General features: G+C 41.6%; 1 protein-coding gene across 1 annotated transcript in view; it reads right to left on the bottom strand.

Annotated features, from left to right (window-relative positions):
- The window catches only part of c5 (complement component 5), a 102791-nt gene that overhangs the window by 74086 nt on the left and 10286 nt on the right, over positions 1 to 18419 (bottom strand). Inside the window, exons 2-9 of the mRNA XM_048244588.1 lie at positions 9155 to 9347; positions 6481 to 6634; positions 6056 to 6126; positions 5713 to 5807; positions 2434 to 2516; positions 2128 to 2218; positions 1051 to 1156; positions 124 to 256 (exon numbers count right to left, since the gene is read on the bottom strand). Coding sequence (XP_048100545.1) covers positions 124 to 256; positions 1051 to 1156; positions 2128 to 2218; positions 2434 to 2516; positions 5713 to 5807; positions 6056 to 6126; positions 6481 to 6634; positions 9155 to 9347 — 926 coding nt within the window. The remainder of the gene's footprint in view (positions 1 to 123; positions 257 to 1050; positions 1157 to 2127; positions 2219 to 2433; positions 2517 to 5712; positions 5808 to 6055; positions 6127 to 6480; positions 6635 to 9154; positions 9348 to 18419) is intronic.

The following is an 18419-nucleotide window of genomic DNA, read 5'->3' as shown; positions in this document are numbered from 1 at the left end:
TGACAAAATACAGGTGTAACTCACCTGTCCACTGCTCCATACAGTCCACTGTGATCATCACATACAGGTGTAACTCACCTGTAGTCTCCTCCACTGTGATCATCACATACAGGTGTAACTCACCTGTAGTCTCCTCCACTGTGATCATCACATACAGGTGTGTGCCCTCAAGCTGCGGTAGGTCTTTGGGTCCATCCTTGGCGTCAGCGAGGGCCTGTGTGATGTTCAGGTTGAGCTCCGTCTGGCCATCAGTCAGCTGCGACACACACACACACACACACACACACAAGACTGACTTCACGGACACTAGTGACACACACACAGGACTGACTTCACTGACACTAATGACACACACACACACACACACACACACACACACACACACACACAAGACTGACTTCACGGACACTAGTGACACACACACAGGACTGACTTCATAGGCAGTAGGGGAGAACGATCAAGCAATTCAGTTCAGTTCAAGTACAATTTGCCTCAGTCACATGGCGACAATTGTAAACCAAAACGAGGCTACAGGGTACACACACCATATACCATTACAATATGAATTTGACCCCCAACCTCTTTATTCACCCCACAAATGGACTCAGCATCCCAGAACCCCTACGATCTCATAGCCAAACCACCCAAATTGACCCATTAGGTGTGGAGATATTTTATTCTTGTTTTCCATCCGACTCTTTTGGCTGCCATTTTGGAAATATGCCAATAAAAATTTGCCACTGCCTTCATTTAATCATCCGGAAATGTTCACTAGATACCAAAAATGCAAAATATACTTTTTTAAGGGGTCCAACCTTTAAAACAAGTTTTCCAGCTGACTACCGGTAATATGTGCGTGTGTGCGTGCTGTGGCTATGCGCTACCTCCACAGTCCTGCTGGTCATGTGCGGCGGCGGCGTTGGCGCCGCGGCTTGCGGCGCATGCGCGTTGTGGCTATAAGCGCTACCTCCACAGTCCTGTTGGTCATGCGCGGCAATGCGAGGCGGCGCGTCTTGGGGTATGCATGCATGCGTTGTGGCCATGCGCTACCTCCACAGTCCTGCTGGTCCTGGGTAGGATGACTGTGCTCTCTCCTGAGATGTAGCCAAACCTGCTCATCACATAGGCTTGCTGCACAGGGGCTCCATGAGCATACCTGGAGGAAGTCACAGTCACACAGGCACACACACACACACACACACACACATACACAGGCACACACAGACACGCACACACACAGACACACACACACGCACACAAGTTTAAACTCATATGTGGATACATGTGTCACGGTTAACTCTCTGTGTCTATCATCACATGTGGAGCTCTAGGTGTCTATTATCACATGTGGAGCTCTCTGTGTCTATTATCACATGTGGAGCTCTCTGTCTATCATCACATGTGGAGCTCTCTTTCTATTATCACATGTGGAGCTCTCTGTCTATTATCACATGTGGAACTGTCTGTCTGTTATCACATGTGGAGCTCTATTATCACATGTGGAGGAGCTCTCTGTCTGTTATCACATGTGGAGCTCTCTGTCTATTATCACATGTGGAGCTCTATTATCACATGTGGAGGAGCTCTCTGTCTATTATCACATGTGGAGCTCTCTGTCTATTATCACATGTGGAGCTCTCTGTGTCTATTATCACATGTGGAGCTCTAGGTGTCTATTATCACATGTGGAGCTCTCTCTGTCTATTATCACATGTGGAGCTCTCTGTGTCTATTATCACATGTGGAGCTCTCTGTCTCTTATCACATATGTGCATTTGTGTTTGCATGTGCCTCTCATATGATCCACTCAGCTGTGACACTCACCTGGCTGTGATACTCACCTGGCTGTGACACTCACCTGTGACGCTCACCTGTGAGACTCACCTGGCTGTGACACTCACCTGGCTGTGACACTCACCTGGCTGTGACACTCACCTGTGACGCTCACCTGGCTGTGACACTCACCTGGCTGTGACACTCACCTGGCTGTGACACTCTCCTGTGACACTCACCTGACTGTGACATTCACCTGACTGTGACACTCACCTGGCTGTGATACTCACCTGGATGTGACACTCACCTGGCTGTGACACTCACCTGGCTGTGACGCTCTCCTGTGACACTCACCTGGCTGTGACGCTCAGCTTGAAGGAGTCCATGTTGGCTTGGCTGATGTAGCGCTGCTCTGGTTGTATAGTCACTATGATGCTGGGTAAAACTGAGAGACAGAATAGAACATTTATCTGTGTGCGTGTGTGCGTGCATGTTTGTGCGTGTGCAAGCGTTTGTGTGTGTGTGTGTGCATATGTCTACATACAGTATCTGTGCAGTTGTGCACGACTGTGTGTGTGTGTGTGTGTGTGTGTGTGTGTGTGTGTGTGTGTGTGTGTGTGTGTGTGTGTGTGCATGTGTGTGTCTTTTGTGAGGCCTTACCATACTCCTTGACTTCAAACTGAGCATAGGCAGTTGTGCTGAAGTCATCTGTGTAGGACGCCTCGATCTTCCACACCCCGAACCTTTAAAGACACGACAACACATCACACTTCCACACCCCGAACCTTTAAAGACACGACAACACATCACACTTCCACACCCCGAACCTTTAAAGACACGACAACACATCACACTTCCACACCCCGAACCTTTAAAGACACGCACAACACATCACACTTCCACACCCAACCTTTAAAGACACAAATAACACATCACACTTTCACACCCCGAACCTTTAAAGACACGACAACACATCACACTTCCACACCCCGAACCTTTAAAGACACGACAACACATCACACTTTCACACCCCTAACCTTTAACCCTTAGAACCCGATTGACGCAAAGTGCGTCAAAAAACACACCCTTTCTTCATGACAGAGAAGAAGTGGGGCTTTCCAAAGACACTACGCACTTGTCTGTACGATCAAGTATGAAAATAAAACAAAATCATGAAATTAAATCAAATTGCATCATATTTACAGTCTATACTTCTCTGCGCTTACAGTCTATACTTCTCGCGCTTACCTGCGCACTCCATTACTCGCTTGAATTACATCGATCCATGGATCGCGATAGATATGGCAAGCATATCAGATGAAAGATGAGAAACAGGGCTATCCATTGGTACTGGCTTATGAAAACAGACGAAGTGACTGCAAAATAATAACGCCATGTAAAAAAAACCAACGCTGCACACCCATTACTCGAGTAATTACCGCGGACCCGTGATCGATATATATGCCACGCATGTTAGATGAAAGAGGAGACACAGAGCTATAATTTGATACCAAATACATCCTTCTGGGTTATAAAACAGACGAAGTGACAGCAAAATAATAACTTCATACAGCTGGACTTACCTCACGCTTTTTGTCTGTTTTGTGGCAAAGCATGTTTATAATACAACGCTTATCGTGGTTTCTCTATGGCAAAACATGTTCATAATCCGGTTTTGAGATCCTAGCAAATTCCTGCATGGCATCCAATTCAAGGCTCACATTGCATCCCAATTTGTTCAACAAAGAAACACCTTTTTTGCCTTTACTTTGTTCATGCCAATGCAGTAAAAAGTTGAGAATCATCATGAGTGCATACACCATAGTCACACATGCTAACAGGCAAACTTGGGTCAAGTCAGGTCAGATCAGTTCGTGTCACAGATATGGAGCGAGAATGGTCATTTTTCATTGCTAAAAAAAATGGCATTTATTTCCGTAAATCACACACCACATATTTCTGTAAATTGCTCAGCCCCAGAGTATCCCTCCAACATGACAATTATATTGCCCGTTTCAGGACAGTCAGCCCTACACACACATGAAATGCATGTAGAGCTATGAGCTTGCTGTGGTGAGATACAGGTCAAAATATAAGAATTTTTATAATATGATTATCAAAAATAAAATCAATGCTAGTACTAATACATGAAATGATGGCAGATCTGGATAACCTAGACTTTGCTGAAAAAAACAATATATAATATGTGTGTGTGGCAAAAGCAAAGCAAAAACTGTAATAATAATAATAATAATAATAGTTATAATAATAATAGTAATAATAATAAAAATATCTCATTGTCATTGATAGTTTGTATAGAACACTAGCATGAGATGACTGTGACTAGTTGTCAGGACACGACCTGACAGAAGACATGTCAGGGTAAAGCCATGCTTACAGATTAGAAATGTAGAAAAGGGTGTTTTGTCACCTATTTTTAATTTAGTCTTAGTCTTAGTCTTGTGACGAAATGTCCTTTTAGTCTTTATCATATTTAGTCATTCAAATATCATTTTTGTTAGTCAAGTTTTAGTCAACTAAAAGTCTCGGCCATTTTAGTCTAGTTTTAGTCAAAAGAAAACTAAAGGTATCTTAGTCTTAGTCAGTTTTAGTCAACACATTTTAGTCTTTTTTTTTATAACAAATTATTTCTGATTACCATTTGAGTCAAATAGTGTTTCACACATCTCAATTTTCCAACAATATTGTGTGTCCACAGGGCTACTCGTCTGTTATAATTACTAATTCTGTCAGTCATTTTGTCAGTCAGTATGTTTACATGCACAGGTAAGTCGAAGCTACAGTTATAGCTCGGCTGGGATTTGACCATAGACAGTAAAAGATTCGACTGACCACTGTCATATTCAGAGACCAGTGTTTCTCAAAGTGTGGTCAGGAAATCACTAGTGTCCGTAAGTTATCCCAAGTGGTCCGCGAGCAGACGTGGTAAAATATAATATAGATGAGTTGTTTGCAATATTGAACCAAAAAAAAAAACTTGTATGTAAAAACAGTTCTGCAACACTGTCTATGTAAGATATGCCAGTTTAAATCATACAGTATGAATCCACACAATAAGCAAAGTGCAAAGACAATAAGCAAGGTGGTTCAGTGAGTAAGCCTATAGTGTAGACTAATTATAGGCTACTGTTGAAGTAGGTCTAATCTTTTTTTTTTTTTTTTTAGCTAGGGTTAGTTAAGTGGTCCTGAAACTGAAAAAGTTTGAGAAACACTGTCGAGACCAAAGTATTAATGTTTTACTCCCCAAGCTAGATGGCTATATATACCAAACACAACACATTCCCCAAACAGACTCTCCATCTTAGCCATAGCTAACTTGCTAGCTTAACTTTCCATATTAGCTTATTTTGCATCATCAGTCTAACTAGTTAAATAGTTGACATTACATGATGAACATTTTCGCATGGACATTCTGGGGATGTTAACTTGTATGAGAGAAGCTTCAACTTCTGGGTATATAGCATTGTGGCATAAAGCTTAGGTAGTTAGCTTGCTAACTCTGGCAAAAATCTCCAGTGTTCTTGTTCCATGTAGTTTCGTGTTGCAGCCACAGGGTTGCAGCAACAGCACATAGACTAGCCTACAGGAAAGCTGTTACAAGTATGAACTCATTCGAATATTTTGAAAACGTAACAGCTAAATATTCTGTCTTCTCATTTTGTAGATGAAAATGAAGAGAGATTTTATCTTAGTTTTTATTTCATGCAAAACATTTTAGTCTGGTCTTTTTTAGGTCAACAATAATGCATCTTAAGATAGTCTTAGTCAGTGTTTCAGGACATTACTGCCGCCTCGCCATCGCCTCGCCTTAGTCAAAAAAAAAAAGGTTGTTGATCTAACATATTTCCCTCGCCTCGTCTGATCTAAATTAACACTAGTGTGTGTGTGTGTGTGTGTGTGGGGGGGGGGGCTCCTTACTTTGGCTTGAGGGGTATTTTAAAAGGGTGCAGCATCGATATGATCCCACTAACATCCTCCAGGTCCACAATGTCCACTTTCACGGCATCAGGGTCCTACAGAAACAAGATTACCCAAAACCTTCAGACTCACACACACTCACACACACACACACACACACACACACCAACAGCATATCTATTGATGTGCACTGAACACTACACTACACCACACACTACACACTACACTACAGTACTGATGTGTTATAGTCTAGTCCAACAGTACTGATGTGTCATAGAGTAGTCCAACAGCACTGATGTGTTATAGAGTAGTCCAACAGCATATCTATTGATGCGTTACTTGCCCGAAATGTGAGAGTGACTTTTCTCCTGGCTGGTTTCAGCTCTTCACTCAGGGAGAAGACCCTCACTTTCACTGCACACACACACAAAGAGAAAGGTTAGAATGACGAATGAAGTCAAGTATTTACAATTTACAATGAGATGTATTCATCTAGGCAAAATAGTATTAAATGTTAAATAATATGGTATATTTTGTTTGCTAATTTCATTTAAATGACATGGATGGCTTTGATGTATTATTGTGTGAAGTATGTATGCTTAGATTTGGCTGGCCAGGTGAGTGTGTGTGTAGCAATGGTGTATAGCTACATAGGTGAATTGTGTATGTATTTGTGTGTGTGTGTGCGTGTGAGTGTGAGTGTGAGTGTGAGTGTGAGTGTGAGTGTACGTGTGCGTGTGCGTGTGTGTGTGTGTGTGGAGTAAGTACCCGACTGCTCAGGTGTGTATAGAGGCTTGTCAGTCTGGATGAAGAGGAGTCCGTTGTCACGGGAGATGGGCATTCTCTCGTGCTGGTTAATGCCGCTGCCCACAGCGTGGAGGTACACATGGGTGACATCAGACGGGAAGTCCTTGGAGACGATCTGTGGGCAACATCAGGAGCATTAAACACACTTAAACACACTTAAACACATCAGGAGCATTAAACACACTTAAACACACTTAAACACATCAGGAGCATTAAACACACTTAAACACATCTTAAACATTAAAACAGCATTAAACACACTTAAACACATCAGGAGCATTAAACACACTTAAACACACTTAAACACATCAGGAGCATTAAACACACTTAAACACATCAGGAGCATTAAACACATGTAAACACATCAGGAACATTAAAAACACTTATACACAGAGGTGAACAGAAACATCGGGAGCATTAAACACACTTAAACACATTAGCAGCATTAAACACACTTAAACACAGAGGTGAACAGTGCATGCCCTGACAAAAAAGCCTTGATATCTTCCTTACATTTTGGTTGAGATCTTGGATTATGATAGCCTGACGTAGCCATACTCAATTCTAGTCAGAATATGAGTCTGATATGTTGTGTATGTTACTTTTTATCAGAGATGCAGCATGGAGACGCAGCTTGCATGAAACTAGTAGCTTCATTTAATAAACAGCACAGAGCGGTGGCAGCAAAACAGGCATAACCAATCAACATAGGATCTCATTCTATAGGCATTACTAATCGCCAACTCTTACAGAACTGACTACTAAGACACCAGTGGGTTACTCAAAACACTACATGATACTGCTCCATTAGGACGTAATTATTGGGTGATACAGGGGGGGGAATGCCTCTGCACTCAATTGGATAGACCTAACCAATCTGAGCAACTTACCGTGAGATGTAGGAAGACCACACAAACCATCCTTCTTCTCCATAAATGCCTGTTTTCTGTTATTGGGCCGTCAATATCTCCTACAACACTCATTAACGAAATCTAAGAGATACGTAGTAGGGTAGGCTATTAGGACAAAAACTGATAGCCTATATCCCCTCCGTTTTTAAAAATAATTCTGTTGAACACTGATATGCTACAAACATGTAATAAACAGCTGGTAAAGGCTGTCGCAAATCCCTCGAACAGGTGGTAAGAGATTTCAAATGAACGAGGGAACAACATGTCACAATGCAACACGCTGTTTTCCCTTGATGAAAGTGAAACCACCAGTTTTCCCACATCTCAACCAAAGTTTTCAGAAAAAATCGTTTTCAGTGATAAAACCTCATTGAAATAATATGCATTTTCCATATGGGGTCTTAGAAGCCATCTGTCTCCTTTTTGTTGCAAACATAATCAACCTAAGCGTGCTCAGATGACGTGATAGACGAGGCGCTGTTGCTCACCTGTCCATCATCGTAAAGCCTGATTTGATTGGTCTGCCAGATTTGGGGCGAGCATAGTTGCTCCACAACGGAGCAATGCCAGACCGAACTTCCCGACCTCAAATGTTGTGGGCGGAACTAAGTTCGGCTGGCACCCAGGCTAGGTACTCCGTTGAAGTTTAAAACTATTGGATCTGCCCAAAGCCACTCTGGTGTGCCATTGCCAATCGCTAATGTTTAGTCGTGACGTATGTCATACTCAAACTAGCACACAACCTCAACGTTATCGTTCTCAGCCACTCCCTCTGTGCGCTGATTGGACAGGTAAAATTTGGCCTGAGAAAACCTGTGAATATACCGAAAACCCAGACGACGTACTGAAGGGAAATGACAATTTTAGTATTAGCATTTTAACGCTTCCTGGTTCGTAAGAAAAAAATCTCTATGGGAAAATGAATGGAGTTTTTGGTAATACGGTTCAAATAAGGTCTGAGCGAAGCAACGGCCGTCGAAAACATTGGCGTTCAGTTAAAATGTATTTACTATTCAGTATTTTACATTACATTACATTTAGCAGACACTTCTTGACCAAAGTGACTTACATTATGTCAGCTATATTACAAGGGATCACATTGTCCCCGGAGCAACTTGGGGTTAAGTGCCTTGCTCAAGGGCACAACGGTGAAAGCCGGGAATTGAACTGACAACTTTCCGGCTACTGCACGCTAGCCCAGCTCCTTAACCACTACCTACTAGAGAAATAGCACAGTGCAGCACAATAACGTATGGGAGAATAACGTATGTATGGGAGAATAACGTATAGGAGAATAACGTATGAATAACGTATGGGAGAATAACGTATGTATGGGAGAATAACGTATGAAAAACGTATGGGAGAATAACGTATGAATAATGTATGTATGGGAGAATAACGTATGTATAGGAGAATAACGGATGGGAGAAATAGCAGAGTGCAGCACAATAACGTATCACAAAGTGGGCACAATAACGTATTACAAAGTGGGCACAATAACGTATCACAGAGTGGGCACAATAACGTATCACAAAGTGGGCACAATAACATATGGGAGAAATAGCAGAGTGGGCACCTCATCTCACCCGCATGTCGGCAGTTATGTGCTTAGCTCACCCGCATGTTAGCAGTTATGTGCTTAGCTCACCCGCATGTTAGCAGTTGTGTGCTTAGCTTACCCGCATGTTGGCGGCCGCATGTTAGCAGTTGTGTGCTTAGCTCACCCGCATGTTGGCGGCCGCTTGGTAGCTGTTCTCTGCGTTGAGCTGGACGGTCTCCGTGGCATACTGAGTGTCCCCTGCGGCCAGGGACTTCTTCAGGTGCAGCTGCACGGTGGCGTCCTGCTCGTCAAACACCTGCACTACCACCGTCTCCACTGCATCCAGCCGCACCAGCCGAGGAGATGTGATCAGATACCTACACACACACACACACACACACACACACACACACACACACACACACATAAGACCAGACCTGTATATTGAGGACCAAACATGACACAGTGTTTAGGACAAGGGCTCACCTGTTGCACACTGTTGGCTCACCTGTTGCCCTGTGCTTAGGACAAGGCTCACCTGTTGCCCAGTGTTTAGGACAAGGCTCACCTGTTCAGTGCTTGGACAAGGGCTCACCTGTGTTTAGGACAAGGCTCACCTGTTGCCCAGTGTTTAGGACTGATTGTCAGAGGTGGAAAGTAACGAAATACATTTACTCACGTTACTGTATTGAGTAATTTTTCTGTGTATTTTGTATTTTTTAAGTAGTTTATAAAATTGGTATTTTCAATTTTACTTGATTACATTTTGAGTGAAGTATTGTACTTCGCTACATCAAAAATCCTATCCTTGAGTAAAAATAAAAGTTAAGACTAACGAAAACGGAAAGGGAGAGAAAAAAATCACCTAAACCACTAGCCTAGTGATAATGATCATGTAGACTAGCCTACAACAGGACGTGAATCAAGCTGGCGCCATGCAGTCTTTCTGGAAGTGATGGAGATGGAGCTGGATCACGAGATGCATCAGATTACATGTGTATGTATTTTCCGCTATTTCAATGGGTTGTCTCAGTTCCTTTTAGCACTAATGATTCCGGAGATATTCAAGCAAACACCATGGGATTTCCTGTTTTGACGTTTGTGCTCACCTTTCTTTGGAAAGAAGTTTATTAGCAGTTGTTTCTCCTCATTTTAATGTAAATTTAGTAAATAAATGTAATTTATAGAGCACATTTAAAACAGTTTCCACTGACCAAAGTGCTGTACAGAGGATATGGCTAAAAATAGAAAATAAAAGCAAATCAGAACAAGCAAAATATAAAAGGCAAGCACAGAGAGAAGCAAGACAAATACAGAAATACAATAGACAAATAGACAGCCCTAAACAAATAAATAGCAACAGTACAGAAGACACTTGAATATGAAGAAGAGAGGAGAGAGATGGACAGCTAGGAAGCAGGGAAGGCCAAGGAGTAAAGGTGGGTCTTTAGTCTTGATTTAAAAGTGGTGATGGAGGGAGACAGTCTAACATCTGGGGGCAGACAATTCCACAGACGTGGGGCTGCTACCGCAAAAGCTCTATCGCCTCTTTGCTTGAGGCGGGTGCGGGCCACAGAGAGAAGACCCTTGTCGGCAGATCTAAGGGACCTGGATGCTGAGAGGGGATGGAGGAGGTCTGAAATATATGAGGGAGCCAACCCATGCAGTGCCTTATAAACAATCAGAAGGACTTTGAAGTGGACCCTAAAGCTAATGGGGAGCCAGTGTAAGGAGGCCAGAACAGGGGTGATGTGTTGGTATTTCTTGGTGCCAGTAAGCATCCTAGCAGCTGCATTTTGTACCAATTGCAGACGAGAAAGTTGGTACTGGGGGAGACCAAGATAGAGGGAGTTGCAATAATCTAACCGGGATGTAACAAATGCATGAATTACTCTTTCTAAGTCCTTGGCCTTTGTTTTTGGTAACCTAACTTGGCTTTCTTGGAGAAAGACATTGCACCAGCAGTACAACAATTAGCGGTCCAGACTAGGCCTACTAGCGATGCTTAACTAAATAAACAAAAGATAGACTACCTTATGAATCGAGCAGGCGGACTAAACCATTTAGCTCTTTGGCAAGGGAGAGTGAGAGTGACCTTAGACAGTTTTCACTATGTTGTATACAAAATCCAGTCAGTCAAACTTTAAATTTCGTCTGACATTCATTTTGGCATTTAATTTGGAAGTTAAAATATTCAGGTAAAATAAATATATGGTGGAAATAAGTATTGAACGCTTAAATGTTTTTTTTTTCAGTAATTAGCCTAAATTTCCAGTGAGTCTTTTCGAAATGTTCACCACACATTTTATTAACATACATATAAAAAATCCAAACATAAGAGTTATGTGTAATAAAGTGGAATGACACAGGAAAAAAGTATTGAACGTGCCTACTGAAATTTCTTCAATACTTTGTGGAAAAGCCTTTGTTTGTAATGACAGCTTCAAGACATTTCCTGTATGACAAAACGTATTAGTCGCAGTAACAGGTGTGATTTTGGCCCATTGTTCTAAACAGATTCCAGGGGTCCCTCTTGTCAATCCTGATCTTTAGTTACTTCCAGAACTGTTTAATTGAATTTAATTGAATTGGCTGCCTTCCAGTCTGTCTGGAGCTTTCTCCGAGTGGTCCTCGGCTCTTGGAATTGACTATCCTTCTGACACCCTGGTCAAGAAATATTGCGAGGAGATCCTGTGCATGGCCGGTTGATGATGCAGTGATGTTCCTTCCACTTGCAGATAATGGCTCCCATGCTGCTTACTGGAAGATTCTGAAGTTTTGAAATGCATCTGTAACCAGTTTCATTGATATGTTTTGCAACAATAAGGTTGCAAAGGTCTTGGGAGAGCTTTTTGCTTTTATCCATCATGAAATGTTTCTTGTGTGACACCTTGGTAATGAAAAACCTTTTTATAGCCCATCAATATGTAGGCTACTAACCAAGCTTACCGGTATATTAATTTGTATTAATTTGTGCAGATAGAAAGGATAACTACTCTCTAACTACTCGCAAACTTTTTGGCTCAAGGGCCACATTGGGTTTTTAAAATTGGCCGGCGGGCCGCACAACATCCCCCCCCCCCACACACACACATTTTTTATAGCGTACAATTTAGTATGAAAAGTATTTATTTTAATTTTAAAATACTACTTGCTTAAAAATACTGCTAATTTTATGCTGTTTAACAAATGTATAAATTGTGCAGTCGCTTTAATTCACGTTTATTTCTCAAGGATCTTCTGCCTGCTCCGCTATGGCTAGTGCTGTACCTACGGCTGGGTCCTCTCACAGTTTTTAAATGGTCAGTAGTGGGAAATACTGTTGCCTTCATGATTTTTTATTATAAGGAGATATCAATGATCGATTGACATTGACAAGCCAGCTGGAACCTGCGGCTCTCTCTCCCTCTCGTGAGTGCAGACGCGTTCCCAATTAAATGGATCGCATAATGTTCACGTTAAATCTGCTGCAAAGGAGATAACTAAGAGTTAACTTAGTTTAACATAATGTTCTCTCTATTTAACATGATGTTTTGACATTGACATTGTAAACGTTCTCTAAGGAGAGTGAAAAGCAGTTTGCAGTAAAGCTAACCAACGCCGTCTATTGCAGGAAAAAATAGCCCTGAGCAGCCTGATAACCAAATGAAATGCTCGGCGGGCCGGATGAAAGTGCTTGGCGGGCCAAATCCGGCCCGCGGGCCGCAGTTTGCCCACCCCTGCTCTAACTACTTACAGATTCCAGCTCGTTCCTTCCCTTTCCTTGCCTTAGTGCTTTTTCTTAGCGTGTTCAATACTTTTCCCCTGTGTTATTCCACTTCATTACACATGACTCTACTTATGGAGTTGTTTTTTATGTGTGGATTACCTGAGTTATTACTAATGCCTGCTGAAAATGTTGTGCCCCCTGTATTCCACTTTTCAAGGGCCCTCTCCTCCATTGGGGCCCTATACTTCCCACTTTCCCCCCCAGTTCGACGCCCTTTAATCTGCTGAACCTTCTGCTCGTTTCCAAACTAAAAAAAACTTTTTTGGTAACACTTTATTTTAATGTGTCGCTGTTACAGTGTACCTACCTAATTAGGTACAGTGGTACAACCTGTGTAACAACATGTACTATCAGGTACTATCATTGTACTTGCATTATGTATTTGTGGGTACCTACATATAGATGTTACATTGTAATACTGAGTGCTTTTACAAAACTTTGCCAATTTGTCTAAATTTTCATCAGAGGCAAAGAGCTGACCTGAGACCTGCTGGATGGGGTAAATCTGGTCATGATAGATTTGATATACAAAGCATTCTTAGCTCCAGTCAAGGCCTCATTGTCTTCAGTACATGTAACAGCTTTGCTGCTACAACCTTGTTACTCTTTGATACAGTGGAATGAACCTATTAAGTGTACCAGTTAATTACTTACATGTACATATGACATGTATGTTATGTCTTCGATGTCTTGGAACAGGTCTACTAATTCACTACATAGTACATATATCAACTGTGTTGGTACACACTTATTGCTCTTTGATACAGTGGCATAAACCCATTAAAATGAAGTGTACCAGTTAAGTACTTACAATTACATATTACATGTATGTTGTGTCATTGGTGTCTTGGAACATGTCTGCCATTACCCTACATACTGTAGTACATGTATCAACTGTGGTACACATTTATTACTCTTTTGATACAGTGGAATAAACCCATTAAAATAAAGTGTACCAGTTAAGTACTTACATCTACATATATACATCCTGTAATTGATGTGTTGAAACGTGTTACACCACACAGTACATGTGAATTAGTAGACCTGTTCCAAGAAAAGACCTGTTCCAGTTTATTCCACTGTATCAAAGAGTAACAAGGTTGTAGCAGCACAGCTGTTACATGTACACTGAAGACAATGAGGCCTTGACTGGAGCTAAGCATGCTTTGTATATCATCTATCATGACCCGATTTACCCCATCCAGCAGGTCTCAGGTCAGCTCTTTGCCTCTGATGAAAATTTAGGCAAATTGGCAAAGTTTTGTAAAAGCACTCAGTATTACAATGTAACAACTATATGTAGGTACCCACAAATACATAATGCAAGTACAATGATAGTACCTGATAGTACATGTTGTTACACAGGTTGTACCACTGGACCTAATTAGGTAGGTACACTGTAACAGTGACACATTAAAATAAAGTGTTACCACTCTTTGCAACTCAACATTGGCCTGCCTGCCTCAGCTGCCTGTGAGGGGCTTTTCAGTTGTGCTGGATTACTGTTCACTGCAAAGCGACCAAGGATGAGTGCAACTAACTTTGAAAATCAACTACTGCTCAAACTTAAAGGAGAACTCCGGTGATTTTTGACATTTTTGACATTTCTCAACATCACTGAGTACTGTCGGTATGAACAAAACTGAAACAATCGGTTTTACCTAGCTTGAGTTGCTGCAGCTACAGCGCTACACACTGGGAGCATGAACATGGCTGCCTTAGCTGCTGGCTGCAGCAACTCGAGCTAGGACCAAAGTCCTTTTAGGCAAGTACCTCCACTTTCGGCGCCATATTGCAACGCTTTTGGGCACTTATCAGGCATCTATTTCGGCAGAAATGCGCAGCGTAAGGCTTCACGACACCAATCTTGCTCCAGCGGCGAGATCACAACAGATGATTGGCACGATGTCTTCACAGCACACCACATGATTGGCTCAATGTATTCACAACACACCACATGATTGGCTCAATGTATTCACATGTTGACGTTTTGCTGCGGAAGGGTTGTGATATGTGTAGACAACTGCCATATTGGCGTTACAAACTAACCCCATGCATCACTATGGAGGATTTTTTGAGTGCTGTGTCTCCTCATTAGAAAGTCTCTGGTAAAACTGGTTGTTCTGGTACCAAAAAAAAAAAAAAAAGTAACTAAGTTTTTACTTAAAGTACATTTTAAATGAACTACTTTTTTTACTTTTACTTGAGTACATTTTCAGATCGGTATTTTAACTTGTACTTGAGTAATATTTCATCAAAGTATTGGTACCTTTACTTGAGTACAATATTTTCGTACTTTTTCCACCTCTGCTGATTGTTGAGTTTACAGTTAAGCACCCGAGTGTCTTCACACCTGATAGTTGTGTTTAAACAGTTGGTTCATGGCTGTGTAGTTTTGGATGGGAATGCCTTGACATTGCAAAGAGGAGTCATTATCTGAGTTGTCTGTGTCTAAAGTAGAAAAAAGTGTTTCTACTTTTTCAGCAGGCTGCAACTAAACTAACTGAAGCACTGCTCCGTGTTTCTGACTGGCTGAAAAGGTCATATCTACATCTCAAAATTAATACAACAGTCTGTATTCTTCTCTAAAAATCCTCAAGTGCACAGCAGGCTGATGTTTATATTGAAGGAGAAACTCATGCTTGCGCCTTATTTTAAATACCTTGGTATCATTTTAGACTCTAACTTTTAAAAAGCATGTTAAAAAGGTGGCTAATACTATCACATATAATCTGGCTAACTTTAGACACATAAGGCCATCCCTACTGAAAAAACAGCCTGACCAGCTAAAGGTGGTTTGCTGGTTGACCAGCTTGTTGACCAGCTTGTTTGACCACCCTATGATGGTTGACCAGCTAGACCAGCAAATCTCTTGCGAAAACATACCTTCAGCTGGTTTTCCCAGCTTATGATGGTAATTCAGCTGGTTTTGCTTGTCGTACCACCTCAAGCTGGTCATTTTAGCTGGTGTTGCTGGTCTACACTGCTGGTTTAACTGGCCGTGACAGCTTATGTTGGTCAAACCAGCATGACCATCTTACACCAACCATGTCAAGCTTGGCAGGCTGGTCACCAGCATGACCATCTTACACCAGCTGTATCCCACACAATAGGCTGGTCAAACCAGCATGACCAGCTTCCTCAGTTGGTCACGCCAGCATATCCAGCTGGTGGTCCAACCAGCTACACCAGCAAAGACCAGCAAGAGCTGAAAGAAAACCAGCAAAGACCAGCTTAAACCAGCTAAAACCAGCTACCAGCATAAGCTGGTTTCTAGCTGTTTTTTTCAGCAGGGATATCTAACAACAGAGGCAGCCAAACTTTTTATGCATGCCATGATCTTTTTCCACATTCAGTATTATACTGTCTCACAAGCTGGTCCCAAGCAAACATGACAACTCTTACACCAATAGAAACCCTTTATAAACAAACCTTAAAAACACTAGATAAAAAGCCTATCAGCATTCACCACTGCCATATCATTACTTAATACAATTTATTTAATTTTGTCAGTTTTTCACATTTTTCCACCAGGGGAGAATAGGGCAACTAGGGCAGCCACCAGGGGCAACTAGGGCAACTAGGGCAGCCACCAGGGGCAACTGTGTCGCACAGTACAGACGCAGTAAGTTTGCCAAACAGTCTTCTTAGTACAGGCCTCAAAATATTGGAACTGCCTTCCTATTGAACTCAGAGAGAGCAGCAGCTATCTATCATTTAAAACCACACTCAAGAGATGGATTAAAAACAATCAAAACTGCAGTATCTAGTTTCCCTCATCCTAGACACTGCCCTTCTTTATTTTTTATCTTTATTTTGTATTTTTTATTTTTATCTTTCTTCTTTCTTAATTTGCTTTTAAATCTTTCTTCCATTCTTTTAAATCTTTCTTCCATTCTTTGTATTAATGTAATGTGAAGATGTGTTGACCTGCCAAGGGACTACAGATGAAAACTAGAATTTTAAGAGTGGGTTTGATCAGGGGCATGGAACTCGGCCTCATCCAAGGATTCCAACGGTACCTCATTTATGAAAATCGGGCACACGGATCAAAAGTTATCTGCATTAACGCAACATCCAATAAGCTAAAACGCATAAATAACGTGGTTGCTATGCTGGTTGCTAGGGCAATCATGCTGGTTGCTATGGTGGTCGCTAGGTTAGAAGGCCAGTGCCTCCTGAGAGGCCTGAAGGGTCAGTTCTGAGGTTGTTGGCTGCTGGAACCGAAAAATGGACTGCATTTTCTTAACAGACAATGTGACTGAATGTGACTGAAGTGCGGGCAAAGTTTGCACAGAAATGTACGATTTTTCCCACCCTCATCGACCTTGTCATAAAACTTGTTTAAATGATCACACGACGCCTCCTTGCTGCTTTGTTGTCTACATCAGCATTTCTCAAACTTCTTTGACCTGAGGCCCAGTCAAGGCATACTTTGGGGTCATAGAGCCCACCTACATGAACCCACCCCCTCCTCCCAACCCCTATCAAATTGTAATGATATCACAATTATTATTTTTATACTACATTGCTATACATGCACTTCAAAACAGTCAATGTTTAAAGTGCTAAGATTGTTCACAAAAGTTTGTGAAACCATGCACATCAGAGTACTGCTTTACCAATGTAAAATATAATTAGGCCTACACTAGTTTCATTGTTTTTACATTGTTGCATGATGCTTGCATGAGAAATACTTCTCAAAACAACAGCAATTATATGGGTGCCGTTGTTTTGGGATGCAAGCATCACACACTTATAGAGTATATATATGCTACTTAATTACATTTAATTTGAATGCCTGATTGTAAGAATTCAGGAAACACAATAGCGAGATTTCCGCCACATCCCAGAGAGTTGTGTTTTCCCAAGATGGCGCCCGTCTGTATATGTGAACGAGACGTGAACGGCACTGTTTTTCTTTTTAATAAACTGCCTGTAGACTTACACAGTTCTCAATGCTTCGGTTTACATGTAGATACCCTCATTATGCTATGGTGTAAGTGTGTTGCTATTTGGAGCCTTGGTAGCGATTTATTTTAACTCTAATCACAGCACAGCACCCAGAATGCATTGCAACACACCGTCATGAAGGGACTCATCGTTAGGTCGGCTTTAAATAACATACAGAACCTGTACTAGTTTAACGTTGTCTGTAAGCTCCACAGATCGTGGCAATTGACGATTGAATTGATTGTGGACTTCTTGCCGGGCAATGATGAGTAACTTAACATGAATGGTAGTACTGCGTGGATGTACTAAACATCTGTATGAATGTGTGTTTCTCAAAGTTATAATCTATACAATTTTACACATGACTAGGTTTGAATGGAGCTAGCTGGGCATTGAACTGGGCTGAATGGATTGGGAAAATAATGACCTATATGGTTTGGCTTTAAAAAATAAATCGCTTCGCTTCGCGCTGTCTCATCTTTATTTACATTACCTTTACAACTGGTGCTGGCAAGGCATTGAACTGGGCTGAATGGATTTGGAAAATATATATATATATTTTTATATATATATATATATATATATATATATATTTCTTAATGACCTGTATCAACATGGATTGGCTTTAAAAAAAGATGGCAGAGCGCTTCGCATCTTTTTTACATTACCTTTAGAACTGGTGCTGGCAAGGCATTGAACTGGGCTTGATTCGAGGATTCCAACGGTA

The sequence above is a fragment of the Alosa alosa genome, chromosome 5 (assembly GCF_017589495.1).
Source record: "Alosa alosa isolate M-15738 ecotype Scorff River chromosome 5, AALO_Geno_1.1, whole genome shotgun sequence".
Classification (NCBI taxonomy): Eukaryota; Metazoa; Chordata; class Actinopteri; order Clupeiformes; family Clupeidae; genus Alosa; species Alosa alosa.
This window is presented reverse-complemented; position numbering and strand designations above follow the sequence as displayed.